Source organism: Neopsephotus bourkii, unplaced genomic scaffold, assembly GCF_033783945.1.
Source record: "Neopsephotus bourkii isolate Nb327-2 ecotype Australia unplaced genomic scaffold, CSIRO-AGI_Nbou_v1 NB_1204, whole genome shotgun sequence".
Taxonomy (NCBI): Eukaryota; Metazoa; Chordata; class Aves; order Psittaciformes; family Psittacidae; genus Neopsephotus; species Neopsephotus bourkii.
This window is the reverse complement of record NW_026901689.1, coordinates 51962-67515: the sequence shown is the minus strand read 5'-3', so window position 1 is coordinate 67515 and position 15554 is coordinate 51962. Positions and strand designations below refer to the sequence as shown.

The following is a 15554-nucleotide window of genomic DNA, read 5'->3' as shown; positions in this document are numbered from 1 at the left end:
TGCGGATAAAGCACTCTATAGGCAGATAGGATAAGCCTCACGCTCACAGGCCCTTGTTCTCATGGGGGACTTCAACCACCCTGACATCTGTTGGAATGACGGTACGGCCCAGCACAAACAATCCAGGAGGCTCCTCGATTGTGTGGAAGACAACTTCCTTCTGCACGTAATAGAGGAGCCGACAAGGAGAGGTGCCATGCTTGACCTCGTGCTCACCAGCAGGGAAGGGCTGGTTGGAAATGTGATGCTCCAGGGCAGCCTTCGTTGCAGTGATCATGAGATGGTCAAATTTGAGATCCTCAGGACAGTGAGAAGAGCGTGCAGCAAGCTCACTGCCCTGGACTTCAAGGGAGCAGACTCTGGCCACTTCAGGAACCTGCTTAGTAAGGTTCCATGGGATAGAGCCCTAGAGGGCAGGGGGCCCAAGACTTGGTTGATATTCAAGGATCACCCGCTACAAGCTCAGGAGTGTTGCATCCCAACTAGAAGGAAGTGCAGCAGGAGGGCCAGGAGACCTCCTTGGATGGATAAGGAGCTGCTGAAGAAACTTAGAAGGAAAAAAAGAGGCTTCTAAAAGGTGGAAGCAAGGACAGGCGGCCTGGGAAAAGTACAGAGATGTTGTAAAGGAAGCTGGGGACCCAGTTAGGAGAGCTAAGGTGCAGTTAGAATTAAACTTGGCTAGGGATGTTAAGGATAACAGGAAGGGATTCTACAGGTTCATTGCAAATAAAAGACAGACTAGGGACAACATGGGTCCTCTCCGGAAGCTATGGGGAGAACTGGCTACACAGGATTTGGAGAAGGCTGAGGTTCTGAATGATTTCTTTGCCTCAGTCTTCACTTGCAAAGGCTCTGACCGCACCACCCAAGTCTTAGAAGGCAGATGCAGGGAGTGTGAGAATGAAGATCTGAGGCCCATTGTAGGAGAGGATCTGGTTCCTGACCATATTAAGAACTTGAACATACACAAGTCCATGGGACCTGATGAAATCCATTACGGGTCCTGAAGGAGCTGGCGAATGAAGTTGCTAAGCCACTGGCCATCATATTTGAAAAATCATGGCAGTCAGGTGAAGTTCCCGATGACTGGAAAAAGGGAAATATAACCCCCATTTTCAAGAAGGGGAAAATGGAGGACCTGGGGAATTACAGACCAGTCAGTCTCACCTCTGTGCCTGGCAAAATCTTGGAGCAGATTCTCCTGGAAGGCATGCTAAGGCACATGAAAAACATCAAGGTGGTTGGTGACAGCCAGCGTGGCTTCACTAAGGGGAAATCCTGCTTGAACAATTTGGTGGCCTTCTATGATGGGGCTACAGAACTGATGGACAGCGGTAGAGCAGTTGATGTCATTTACGTGGACTTGTGCAAAGCGTTCAACACTGTCCCACACGACATTCATGTCTCTAAATTGGAGAGACATCAAGTTGATGAATGGACCACTCAGTGGATAAAGAACTGGCTGGATGGCTGCACGCAAAGAATTGCGGTCAATGGCTCAATGTCCGGCTGGAGACCAGTAACGAGTGGTGTCCCTCATGAATCGGTGTTGGGACCGGTCTTGTTCAACATCTTTGTCGGTGACATGGACAATGGGATTGAGTGTACCCTCAGCAAGTTTGCCGATGACACCAAGCTGTGTGGTTCGATTGATACGCTGGAGGGAAGGAATGCCATCCAGAGGGACCTTGACACGCTTGTGAGGTGGACTGATGCCAGCCTTATGAAGTTTAACCATGCCAAGTGCAAGGTCCTACACCTGGGTGGGAGCAATCCCAGACACAGCTACAGTTTGGGCAGAGAAGAGATTCAGAGCAGCCCTGCAGAGAAGGACTTGGGGGTACTGGTCGATGAGAAAATGAACATGAGCCAGCTTCAGTGTGCGCTTGCAGCCTAGAAAGCCAACCGTATCCTGGGCTGCAGCAAAAGGAGTGTGACCAGCAGGCCAAAGGGGGTGATCCTGCCCCTCTACTCTGCTCTCGTGAGACCTCACTTGGAGTGCTGTGTGCAGTTCTGGTGTCCTCAACATAAAAAGGACCTGGAACTGTTGGAACAAGTCCATAGGAGGGCCACGAGGATGATCAGGGGACTGCAGCACCTCCTGTATGAAGACAGGCTGAGAAAGTTGGGGCTGTTCAGCCTGGAGAAGAGAAAGCTGCGTGGAGACCTCAGAGCAGCCTTCCAGTATCTGAAGGGGCCTGTAAGGATGCTGGGGAGGGACTCTTCATTAGGGACTGTAGTGGTAGGACAAGGGGTAATGGGTTAAAACTTAAACAGGGGAAGTTTAGATGGGATATAAGGAAGAAGTTCTTTACTGTGAGGTGGTGAGGCACTGGAATGGGTTTCCCAGGGAAGTTGTGAATGCTCCATCCCTGGCGGTGTTCAAGGCCAGGTTGGGCAAAGCCTTGGGTGACATGGTTTGGTGTGAGGTGTCCCTGCTGATGGCAGGGGGTTTGGAACTTGACGATCTTAAGGTCCTTTCCAACCGTAACCATTCTATGATTTTATGATTCTATGCTTTTATGATTCTATGACTCAACATTTCTGAAAGCTCAGCCCAGTTTTATGGATGGTATTGATGTTTCAATCCCTCCATTACTGCAGATCCAGTATTTTACATTCCTCATGTTTCTTAATGTCTGGGTGGATTCTGTAGGAAATATTTTGTTGCTAGAATCAAATTGCAGTTCTGTTTACTTCTCAGTTACACAATCAGTTCATAAATATTTTTGGCCTTCGTCAGGTTCAGCCTCTGACACATAAAACTTACAGCTCCCTTTAAATGTTGATCCACTCATCTGGGGCTTTGGGCTGAACGTAGGAATCTCTGGAATTACTTTATGTGTATGTGTTGTAGTACATGGTTTATGTTTTAGTAGCTCCCGTAGAGCTGTCTATGTACAGTTTGAAAAAGAAACCAACTTGTACATGCTGTGCATCAGCTATTGTATTCACTAAAATTCACTGCAGGGCTTAAAATATAGTGAATATGCCGAGAGGTGACAGAAATACTTGCAAGAGTGGAAGAAAGTGAGTCCTCCTTGTAATGTCTTTGAGAATCCTGAGTGTGATGCTCACATTGGGAATTAAGTGGGAACATCTCTGCTTTGTTGAGATCCTTCTTCAATCAAGCCAGAAAGACCCCCAGATATGTTTCAGTTTGCAAGTGGAAATTCCCTTTGGGGCAGCTGTGAAGGGAGTAAAGTGGTAAAATCATTTACTATGGGAAAAATACTCAGAGTTGCTTGAGTTCCAGTATGCTTCTGCTTTGCCTTGAGGCTAACACATTACTACAAACATGTGCATTCACTGCACTTTGTATGCCAGCAGATAGCAGTGTGATTCCTGTTTTCATTACAGTCTGAGCTTCTTTCACGGTTAAGCCAAGTGCACTTTGAATCTGGTAAGGAAAGATTCTTTCATTTATTCAGAGAAGCCCCAGGGCAGCTGATACCTTTGCACTGCTGAGGATGCCATGTCACCAAAAGGAAACTTGCCAGTGTTGTGGTGGGTGGAGCAATTCAGGTTGCCTTCTGTGGACAGCTGGCTTCTGCTTGCTGCAGGGACTTTCAGGTGTCTCTACTCACAAAATACTCTTTCATGTGTCTTACAATTAGATTGGTTTAGGAAACTGTGGAAGTCAGTCAGCTTGACTAGGGGAAAGCACATGATGTTACTGTCATCAAGAGCTGTTGTGTTGTGTTGTCAGCTCTCCACCTTCTGTTGTCCCCCCCTTGTTGCAGAGGCTTCGTACTGAGGAGCTTTGCACGAGATGTTGGCTGGATTTGGCCCAAAGAGAAGCAGCAAATGCTTGTCAGCACTCAGGTGGTTGGGTTGGTCCAAAGTCATAGTAAGGAGGCACAGGACAAACACCAATAACTTTCTGCCTCACTGATGGGAGCAACTGAATCCTGTCTCTCATTGCTGGTGCTTCCCCTTGTTCGGTCTTCTAATTTCTCATAAAATCAGATTTTCCTGCATACCGTGTGGTTTTCTTTCCATTTCTATCAATCATTAGCTGTTTGCAAGTGGGCTTGGCTTTCCCAAAAACGAAAGAGAAAATAAATTCATGTTTGTTTTTTTTTTTTTTTTTACTGTCCCTCTGTACTTTCAGCCTCACAGACTCTGAACTCTGCTTTTTCTTAGTATTAATTTAGTAACAAGGTTTAGTCCTTGCTGCAGCAATCTGGAGGCAATTTAAAGTATCTTTTCCAGGATCTTACCTAGCCAAGATGCCCATCAATGTTGATGATGTGATGCTGCTGTTCTGCCACCTCTCCCAGGAGAAGGAGATGAAAGCTGCTGTCAAGCACTCTGGTCGAGGAGCACTGCTGGTGGCTGCAACAGCTTTTATTGGGGGTCTGATGGGAGGTTCACGTGGAATCGCTGTAGGTAAGTATTTCTGTGCTATCATGGGAAAAATTGCCAACTGAGTAAAAGCTGCAAGTTACAGAGCTTTTGTCTAATGAAAAACTTCATCCTTGTGAGTGAATAAATGACTTTTTAGGAGCAGTTACTGGGGGTGGGAATTTTTGAGGCTGGGTGGGTTCTGTCACCTTTCTTCATCAGAATATCTGTGTCTCTGAGTGGTGTCAGTCCTGTGAGCTGCTGTTGGAGAGCACTGTGATGCAAGTCAGGCTGGTAGCTCTTTGAAAGAGAACATTGGTGAAGGACTGCAGGGCTGTTTTCTCAGAAACAGCCATAGCCAGGTCAGCTGTAGGGGATCCCTCTGCTGTTATGATGAGCTGGAACCAGTCTACTTAGCAGAGCATTTCTTGGCCAGCTGGGGTGGGCTGTTGGTTTGGCAGATGAAAGTGTGAATGTGTCTAAGCACACTAAGCTGATGGTTTGGTCCCTGAGAGGTGGACTTTATGGGAGCAGGAGGCTGCAGTGTGCGGCTGTAGAGAAGCTGAAAGCTTGGGTCAGTCTGGGAATCTCTGGCAAGAGACTATGGGCTAATGGCACTGATAAAGTAAATGTCCAGTGTTTTCCTTGGGCATGGTTTTGTTTACTGGTAGGGCTTACCATAAAGAGACGAGAGCCCTAAGGAGTGTTGTTTCGTTTCTGATTTCTCTTGCTTGAAGCCATTAGCTTTGATTGTGCAAACAGTTGGTTTGTGATTGCTGTGGATGTAAAAAGCTTTAAAAATCCTTGGTGCTTTGAGCACTGGGTATGAATGGAGTTTCAGTAGACATACGTAACTCCACATTGATTCCTAATACAGATGGGACCACTGTTGGTGAAGGCTGTGGACAGAAGTTCAGGTTTTAACATCAGTTGGCAAGGAGTAACACCTCTCTCCCTCTGTTCTAGGAGGAGCATTTGGTGGCTTACTTGGTGCCTGGATGACGAGTGGACAGTTCAGGCCAGTCCCTCAGATTTTACTGGAATTGCCTCCTGCTGAGCAGCAGAAACTCTACGATGAAGCCATTGTTATTCTCAGGAGCTTAGACTGGACTGACGTTGCTCAGCTGACTGCTCTTGTAATGGGAAATGCTAGTCTCCAGCAGAAGCTGACAGGAGTGCTGATAAATTACCTCTCCAAAGAGCTAAGAGCAGAGATACAGTATGGAGAATAAACCTTTCCAGAGCAGGCTTTTTAGTGTAATGAATTTTACTTTGACAGTTGCATACTTCAACATAACAATTACTGGTTATCTGTACTAATTGCGAACATAGGCCAATTAAGTATTGTTTTGGGGTTGATGTCTGGGGTTTTGTTTTGTTTGTTTGTGTGTTGCTGGGAAGGGGTGTGTGTGTCAGGATGAGATTAATGCACTATCCTGCCACTGACTTGCTATGTAATGTTGAATTATTCTGCACTTGACTGAATTCAAAATCACTGCAGGGAATTAGGCTTCCCTTACGTTAATGTATCACTAGTTAAAATTTCCAGGTGACTGTTTTATTTAGGGGATATAATCATGTTTAAGTGCTTTAACTGCCTTCTGTGAATGCCATATAGGTGTTGCCAAAGTAGCTAGGGCACTTTGAAGAATTTTACCTTGTTTTGTTTTTTTTTTTTACCTGATTTAGTCCTTCAAAAGAGGAGTACAAGAAAGTACATTACTGTGAACTCAAAGATCTCCAAAGTACTCACTTTAGTCTTTGTTGCTTTTAAGCGGTAATTCTTGAGTTATTTATTCCTTTCTGTAAGAAGTGAATCCGATGCCTAAACAAGATTTAAGGCAACAGGTAAACTGTTCACAATTAGTAATTCCTGGTGTCCTAGAATGAGAAAGCATGGCAAGATTACTCTGAGTTTAAAATAGGGGAGTTAAATCTGCATTTTTTATACTATACCAGGATTAGGGTTGCCATTTCAGCCCTGGTTTCTTGACTGCCTCTGAACAGCTGGTCCTCTGTTTTCATTAAATTATTCTTAAGAAGCATCACAGTGGCCTGTGTTTTCCTTTAAAGGAACTCTTTCTGAACTGAGTACTGAAATTTGAGCATGAAGCCAGCCTAGTACTGGACAGGCATCAGTTGGCAGCAGTGGTGGTGGGGTGAGGTGCTGGCTGCAGTTAACATTGTGAGTTCCAAATGCAGTGTTCTTGAATGTCCTAGCCTGTTGTTCACTGTAAGACAAGTTTGTAAGAAAAATTTGCAGGTATACCCTGGTTTTGTATGTGAAGCCAAGTGAAACTGCTCTGATAATTTCATTTTTCCCTAAAATAAAGACGGGTCTCTGTGTGTGTGGCAGTTTCTAGAAGCTGACTTTTAAATGGTGAAGCTTTAAACTTGGAAAATGGCTATTGCATGCATTTGATTAATTGACTCCTGCAGATACTATTTGGCATGAATAAATTTAGTGTACTTTCTGCTTGGAGTGCAGGGCAATGATTATTGTTCTTGTCACTTGAAAACATGTTTTTAGTGATGTGAAAAACTGATGAAAGTGAATGGTAAGTGGGCACTCCTTACCCTGTCAGAGTTTCATAATGACAGGCTTGAAATCTGTGTTTTTTCAGTTTTACTGACAGATTACACACACTGCAACTGGCTCTTTAAAACTTTACACACTTTGTATACTTTTAACGACTATTTTTATGAATGCAGTTACTTTCATTTGCAATCTTCTGGTTATTTCACAAATTAAATTTCTCATTCCAAAATAATAGCAGCAGATGATTTGAGTGATAGAGTAGCATGTCGCCTGCCATCATAACTCTTCATTTGCTCTTCAAACCCAGACATGAAAAGTTGACATCTTAATGTAAAGCAGGCCATAGAAAAGATGTTGGTTTCAGTTAATTTATGATAGTATACAGTAATTAAACAGATTGTCACAAGTTTTAGAGTAGTTTCAAACATTAGTATCATGACTCCCGTTTTACAGGTATTCATAAATTTGAGCCCAAATGTACGTAGTAAGTTGATTTTTATCATTCATATCAGTGTAACAGACATGAGGGGAGTTTAGATTATGTGAGTTGGTCCTGTGTTCTGCTGTGTTACTTTATTTCTTAGGGTATTCTTTAAAATGCTAGAAATGATAAATCAGTTAGAACTACAATGTTTAGCCTTCACTACTGCATAAATGGGGTATGTGTCATACAGATACCTACAGAAACAAGGTCTATGTAGTCTGGAGTTCTGCAAGGACCAGTGTAGCTTTTTAAACCCCACTGCTACTGAGCTTCCAAGGAGCTTTATACTCCATGCCACAGGATAGCATGGTCTTAGTAATTAGTATTTTAACTTTTCAGATTTTCAGGCTTTCAGATGACTGAGTAGAACCAGGAAGAAATGAATTGAATTAAGTTTGTTCTCTGTATCATTATTTAAGAGGTTTGATGCTCATGAAACTTCCTGGAAGGTGACAGGTATGTATTTTCAAAGTAGTAGCAATAGGTTTGGGTTTGGTCTGAAACACATTTCACTGCTGGTAAGAGAAGAACAACAGAATCCAGCTCAAGAGAGCCTGGATAAGAAGAACTGGGAAATAACCACTTCTGATACATAACTACTGAGGGAGAATGAGCATGGCACCACACAATGGTTTTGTGGTTTGCATGTAATTTATGACAGTTTGTACTGTTGAATGTTGCAGAAAGATCAAATTCCACCTCTGTGGCTCTGACTACAGAGCTACCATATGGAGGTCACTGTGGTATTTGGTATGTAGCCTTCTGTGGGTGTTTGGGCAAGTTGAAAGAACCCTTCAGCAGATCTGGTCATGTGAGGAGAAGACAGACTGCATGAGAATGTAATAATACCTGGACAGGCTGCATGAGAATATATAATAATACCTGTCTGTTGATGTTCTTTGGTACAGACACAGCTGTCCACTGCTGCATTCCTTCTTGGTGTTGGAAAAGGCCACAGGCAGCGGTGGCATCTTCTGAGACCTCTCCAGCTGAGTGTGCAAGGCACAGTGATCACCAAGTAACCCAGGTACTGTGGCACCAGCAGCTTCAGGAGGCTGCTGAAAGAGCCACTATGGGGAGGTGTACATATTTATATAGAGAAACCATCTGTGATGCTGGTTATTAATCTAGTTTGGTTGTAGATGTGGCAGAATCAAGCTATGTTTGCACTGGCAGATGGTTTATTTTTAGTTTAAAATTCCTTTTTTTTTTCCTCTGTGTTGTTTTTTTTTAAGCTGTCTGATTTGAAGATAGAAAGCAAGCACGATTATACGGTGTGATGTTAGCAAAGAGAGGGAGTATCTTTTTTTTTTTCTTAATTAAAAAAAGCAACCCTGAATTCAACCACAGATCAGCAATTGAGATGTGCCATCTAGTGGCAAGTAGATAATTTCTCAAATTTAGCCTATAAAGGCTGCCTCGCTATAGATAAAACACAGTTATCCTTTTCCATGAAAAGCAGGGTGAACTACTTTCTTTGCTCTTACTATTTTCAATTTCTGTCTTCAATGAATTTTTATTAGATTATAAATAACAGCCCAGCTACAGACGACTGGAGTTTGTACACATTCCTGCTGCCCCCAGCTGTCAGCCCAGCCCCAGTAGTCAATCGCTTGCTGCCCCTGCATCGGGATAGGGGAGTGAATGGGAAGGGTGATGATTACTGAAGGAAAAGTGGGTTCTGTGAGCTGATCAGCAGCCAGTTTGCAAAGACTGATGGACCACAGTCAAATTGGCAAGCCAACAATTCTTGGTTGTCAATGATGAACTGACTTTTTGGACAAATCTTTTATATCCCTTAGGATATCACAGAATCATAGAATGGTTTGGGTTGGAAAGGACCTTACGATCACCTAGTTCCAACCCCCCTGCCATGGCTATAAGAAGGAGGATTGGCATATATGATTGCTGCAACCTGCACCACTGTCCCGCCATCGGTGCAGGGTCTTCTGTCCAGGAGCTGCGTCCTGTGGTCTCACCAGTGTAGGGCCTCTGGGGCTTGAGCACAGCAGCACATTCATCCATTGATGAAACAACATCCTTTGCTATATAGGCCTCTTTTACTTATTCTGGTGCTTTCACATACACATAATTCCAGTCATATGTCATTTTTCCCAATCTTAATATTTCTGTTACAATCTATGCAGATTCATGTGGAAATTAATTTCTTCCCATGTTTTCCTTGCAGCAGCTCCAGTAGTGTTCACTAGTGAAATACAGGTAGACTCAAGGGTTTAACCCTGCCTGGCTGCAGTGGTAGGACCTGCTGAGTCCACCAGCAGTTTAGCAGCACCACTGCAGCCAGAGGATGTAAAAGCAATACATTTTTCCCCAGAGTAAAAGCTCTCATAGAGAAAGCAATAGCTTCTTAGAAAGGCTGTCATTGCTTGACCAGCTGATGTATAACTCCAGACTAATTGAATAGCAGACTTTCAGCTGGGTTGGAAAGCTTTTAAAAACCCAAAGGCCTTTGCATTGCAGTGAACTAAAGCTATTAGCCCCTAATTAAAACATGAGGTTTCATCTTTACCTTTGTAGAGATCACAGAAATCTGTGTATTTTTCAGGCTTTAAGCCAAAAATCAAACATTCATCACGTAATTGCAGTAAGTGTGTGCTAATACGACTCATTAAGTGTGATTTATGAATTTCAGAAGAGCCAAAGAGATAAATATATAAAATTATTCTGAAGTCTGCAAAAATGAAGGCATTCATTTCTTTGGATGAGTGTTCAGCAGGAAGGATTTAGAGAAACGTGAACATTACAGCTTTCAACGTTTGGTAAAGACATCTGTACCTTTGCCATTCCCTAAACCAGTCTGGTTTCATCTGGTGTCCCTGCTAATCTTTCAGCAAAGACAACCCTTCAGCTGTCAGCATGGTGGGCCTCAGAAGAGGTATCACCTACTTGTTTGCCGAGTGACTTCAGTAACGTCCCATCTCCATCCTGGATGCACTTTTCATTAAACACTTTGTAATCTGTCAGTAGAACATGGTGTGTTACAGAAGTGTGCTATCGCTGTTACACAGCAGCTAACCACTCTCTGACCCCGCAGTCAGGACATGAGCGTTGAAGGAGGATGAACGTCGTAAATGTTAGTCGAGGTTAGCAGCACTGGGTTGAAGAAACTGCTAAATTGTGAATGTAGTTATTCGCTTTGCTGCAGGGGAACGAAAGATCAACACTGGTGTTTGACCTTAACTAATTAGACCTCACATAGAAGTATCTGACAGGGATGCAAATAGTTTGCATTCCTTATTTCCTGCTCAGACTCAGGCTGAGTGGGAAGGAGTGATTTAGGGTGAAATTAAATCTTTCCTGTGCTCTGACATGTTGCTTTGGAGTAGAGTACTCTCAGATATTCCCTAGTACATGTAATCTGAAGACAGCAGGAAGGGTTTGTTATTGCTGTATCAGTCAATAAGATGTGATGAATAGTCTTTGTAATATGGGATCAAAACTGATCTGACAAAACAAAAGCTTCAAAGGTCTTGTTTTCCCTTTGCCCCACTGCAGCATCCTGAGTGACAACTTGTGTTGAGATGTTACAACAAAATAACTGGAGAATCTCACATCTGAGGCAGAATCAGCCCCTGAACACTTATGGAGTGAGGAGGGCTCCCAGTGAAAGACATCCTGGAGCTGGGGCCAGTGTGTGTTTAGCCTTGGCTATTCCTTTCTAGGCAACAGCATTCCCTCCCAGCTGGGGAGGATCCATGTCTCCTGCTGAAGTGGGTGAGCCAGGGGTTGAAGTGGTCCAGAGCTGTAGGTAAGCTCCTTCTCCTGATATTTGTATGAATGTGAGTTTTTGGGTTAACTCAGCAAACTGCCGGTTGATAGTTCCTGTGGATTTCTTTCCTCTCCCCAGCAGGCAATTCTGATTGATACTAATGGAAATCTTCTGCAAGCAGAAAGGAGGCCAAGGCAGCTCTGACTTCTGATTGCCATCTGCATTTACTCAAAGTTCTCTTAGGGTTTTCAGCCCAAAATGAAGGGGCCATCTGACTTTTCCTTCTTGCCCTTCCAGGTTAATTTTAAGCCCTACATAACCAGATTTTCAAAATCCTAAATTAAGGACTTTCTCCCTTTTAGTGCGGTGAAGGATTCAAAAGACATAATAGCTGAATGTAATATTTGGGCTTGAGGGAGAAGTAGTGCAAGAGCAAGTGCCTCAAGAAAGCAGGGGACAAGACAAAGCAGTTCAGCAAATACTGTGGTATAGTGCAAGACTTGCTGGAGTATCAGCAGGAATCAGCAGCCTGCTCTGTGCCTGTCTGTGAACTGAAGTTCACGCAGCAGACTTTTGACAAACTGTAGTTTATTAGTTGCTTATGAAGGAACAAAGTCAGTAATAAAAGGCTAAATAGTGTGCTGGCGAGGCAAGCTTTTGGTTCTGATTTGGTTGGTTTCCATAAAAAGGGGCTTGCTTTCTTTTTTTTCCCAGCCATTCTCTCCAGGAAACTGTGTATAAAAATATTTGTTCCATAACCACAGTGAACAGCCTCCCTTTGCCTGGCAGCCGCCTGCATAGTTGAGGCTTTCTGCTGTCTCTGAAGTTTAACTCTGCGGGAGCCTGTGCTGAGCCTAATCCTACTTTTGGGCTTTCATATCCCCAGCCCAGCCCTATAGGAGTAAAGTCGCTGACAACAGTGGCAGCACAACCCTGTGAGTACAGCATGAAGATCAGCCTTCACATTGTGCCACTAATAATAAGGAGCAACAAGGATAATAAGGAGTACATAAGGAGTACTCTTGTAGTGCTTTATGTCTTCCAAATGCTCTGCTGATACTAACTAATTAAGGCTACCCGTAGCCTTGTGACAAAGGTATGTGTTTCTACTGTGCATAATTTAACTGTACTGTCTCGTTATGCAATAAGCCAAAATTGGGTGATGTCTTCAGATAGCAATCAGGAAATCAACCAGCTGCTGGCTGCTCACACCCCAACAACTGAGCCTGCTTCAAAGCTGCCCCATGTCTTTTGGTTAGCCTTGGCACATCTTTGGGAACCTCAGATATGGCTCTTGTGCAGTTTCCATCATGCATGTGATCTTCACCGTCCCTTAACCCTACCTGGAGGATGCAGTCCCAGTACAGCTGAGTTAAACCCAGGCACTGCTGTGCTTAAATGAAGAGCCCCAGTTTCTGTGCTGCTGGTGCTGTGTTGTGATTACGGTATCGTACTGATATGCACTGGTGGCAAAGGGGAACAGGGTAATACTGTGCGGTGCTGATGTGTCAAGGAGCAAAGTGGGTGCTCTAGTTTAACTGCAAGGTTTTAAAGCCCTTCTAGGCAGTGAAGCCCTGGCCTGCAGCACTGCAGTGCCTGCCATCAGCTCCTAGCATCAATGTGAGCCAGCGGTCAGCAGAAGGGTAGGTGTCAGGTAAATGCCACCAGAAGAAAGATAACCCTGATCAGATGGTCACAGTGCTGGTCTCTGTGTGACCTGTTTCCTATCTGGGAAGAGCTAGAGGTCACTGTGGACAGATTTCTGGCAATACAAGTTCAGTGCTCAGCAGCAGCTCAGAAGGCAGTGAGAAGGTTAGGTCGGGTGAGGAAGAAAACCAAGAAGGCAGCACTAAACGTTGTTAGGTCACTGAATTGAATAGCCACGTATTGAATAGCCTGTACAGCCTGCTCCATCCCCTCTGATTAGTCCTTTTGGAACTGAAAAGAAGTTATAAAGCTATGAAGAATACAGAGAAGGATAACAATGTATGGGAAGGCATCTGTGTAAAGAGAGATGGGCTGCTTTAAAACTTCAACCTGGAAAAAGCACTTACAGGAAGAGCTCTGCTGGTGGCTGTGAACAGCACAGAGGTTTATAGAGGAGCAGTACCATAGTATCAAAGGCAGGGTGCACCAATGAAACAGGCAGAGGTTCAGGAAAGTGCTTGTTCACAAGGTGCAACAGGGAATTGAGGAGCTTGTCGACACAGGATGCCCTCAGTACCAAACCAGAAGTGTGCTCAGAAAGTGATTACTTAGATTGATGGCAGCAAACACTATCAAACACACTGGTCCAGAGTCAAGCCTGGCCTTGAGAAGTTTCTCACGATGGGCTGACACAGACTAAAGCAGTGGAAGTGGGTACCCTGTGAGTGCCTCTTGCATGCAGTCCCTTGTGATTCTGGGGTAGGTGACCTCTGGCTCTGGTTTGTAAGACTGCTTTCATGTTCCCCCAAACACGTGCAGCACACAAGTTTCTGCACTGTTGTGCTAACATGGGTGCTACCACAAGTAAAATAGGACATATGTGCTGCTAAAGGAATTGCATTCTGAGAACAGCACGGCACGCTTTGTGTTGTGCAGAAGGGTTTTCCTGTGACACAGGAAGAGCTGCCTGTTTGCCTTAGTGCCTTTCATCCTGCTCAGGAGTGGACCCTTCCTCTCTGGGTGCTTTCCAATGTACAAGCAATTGATTAAGCAAAGGTAAGAAACCCAAACCTCTCGCAGTCCATCAGCTGCAATCAGTTACTTCATGTCCTCAGAACCGCAATATCAACTTAAAAACTAAACCAAATGTCTTTATTACTTGTGCCAATCAGAAAATGCCTCCATGCTACCAGAACCCAAATCACTATGCAGTATTTTTAAAGAAGGAAGTCTCCTTTATTCACACCCACATACAGTGGAAGTTGTATTAAGATGTAGTCATGCTATTGCTTTGTTCTGCAGAATGGTAAGTTGTTTTACATAGAAAGATGACGTGGGTCTGATTGAAAAGTTCCTCCTGTTTTCTTTTTGAATGTTTTAAGTGTTCTCACAGAACTAATTAAAAAAAAATAAATAAAAGAAGAGACCTTCTTCTCTTCCCCTCTCCTGCTGTTCTTCCCAATCCTGCAGCCAGCAAGCCTGCAGCTGCAGAGATGACTGTGGTGCAAGGTTCCCTCAGCCTGGAGGGATGTCTCAGCATTGCACCCTACTGGTGTGGCTGGCTCCAGGAAAACTCAGCCTGCAAGACATGAGAGACCCATTCTGGTGGAGGGTAGGCACGGAAGAGAAAGTTCAGCTGGTGCTGCGTGGGAGGCAGAGCTGTAGTTGAGGTGATCAGCCCCCTGTGCTCCCCACATGTCTGGTTCTGGAGCTGCCTATGGCAGCTTGTGTCTAGGGAGCTGCATTGCTGGTGCTAGGGCGAGGATCAGCTCTTCAGCCCGCTTCCAACATAGGGCCTTTCTCCATCTCCCAAAGGGCCGAGGAGCTGCAATGCTGGGGGCTCCACCCCGAGCACCATACACTGCCCAAATGGCTCTCCTGAGTGGTGAGGGTGCTGAAACAGGGAACATATGTGAAGGAGTAACCCTATTTTCATCAGTCTCTCTCTTAAGTTGTAAGGTCTAAACCAACAAATGCATTCTTTAGTCCCTTCTATGACACAGCCATGTTCTGCACTTTCACTATGGCATGTCCCTGAGGAGACAGAGCATCAGCTGTTGTGAATGGTCCCTTCTTGGTGACTGCCAAGGTGTTCGCAGTGCTTTGGGCTCTGGGACATGCTAAGAGGGACTGCCCTTGCTTGAGGGCTACACCAGCTGCATTGCAGACCCTGTTTCTATGAAAGTAACATAGCTCTAGCTGCTGTATTATAGTGACAGCAGTGGTACTGCTGAAGTCCTGAAATAGCCAAGTGTGACAGTCACCTCTTGTCCTCCTCCCCAGATGAACACCATAGCAGTTCATCACTGATCCTGTAGAACATCTCATTGTGAAGGCGATTTACTTGCAAGCAGGTGGCTGAAGAGTGTGCTGCCCCAAGTGCCTGCTGGGACAAAGCACAGACACAGGGCTTTGCTCGGCCTGCTGGCTGTGGGTGTTGGATCTGCCTTGAAAGTGGCCCTAGTAGAATGAATAGATGTGGCTGCAGCCTGAAACCCTGTGAGACAAGTCGTCCCCGTCCCGTTCCCCCTCCCGCCCCCCCCCAGCCACATTGTGACTGACACTAGCCTGTCTCTGTTGAGGTTTGGGGGGTAAGGCATCTCCCTTGCATGAACCGCAGCAGAAGGCTCTGCTGCAGAGGCTCTCTCAGGGTTAATGCACAGCATCCCTCCTCCCTCTGCTAGATGGGGTGATTCAGTAAAGTCAGCTGTGTGAGGAGCGTGTCAGGAGAGCAGCTGGGTCCTGCCAAGGCAGTGAGAAACAGCCTCTCCTCACAGAGGAGATGCCCCTGTGAGGGGTGCCAGGCT

General features: G+C 44.9%; 2 protein-coding genes across 3 annotated transcripts in view; both read left to right on the top strand.

Moving 5' to 3' along the window:
- Positions 1-15554, top strand: part of LOC133218149 (uncharacterized) — a 32214-nt gene that overhangs the window by 11992 nt on the left and 4668 nt on the right. The gene's annotated exons all lie outside the window — the stretch shown is intronic.
- LOC133218159 (protein C19orf12-like) lies at positions 4466-6392 on the top strand. 2 transcript variants are annotated; one of them, XM_061364311.1, is made up of 2 exons: positions 4466-4483; positions 5314-6392. In XM_061364311.1, exon 2 carries the CDS (start codon positions 5346-5348, stop codon positions 5577-5579), a length of 234 nt encoding a protein of 77 aa, XP_061220295.1. In that variant the 5' UTR covers positions 4466-4483; positions 5314-5345; the 3' UTR covers positions 5580-6392. The 2 variants fall into 2 exon arrangements, with proteins under 2 accessions (XP_061220295.1, XP_061220294.1); XM_061364310.1 differs by lacking the exon at positions 4466-4483 and adding an exon at positions 4577-4788.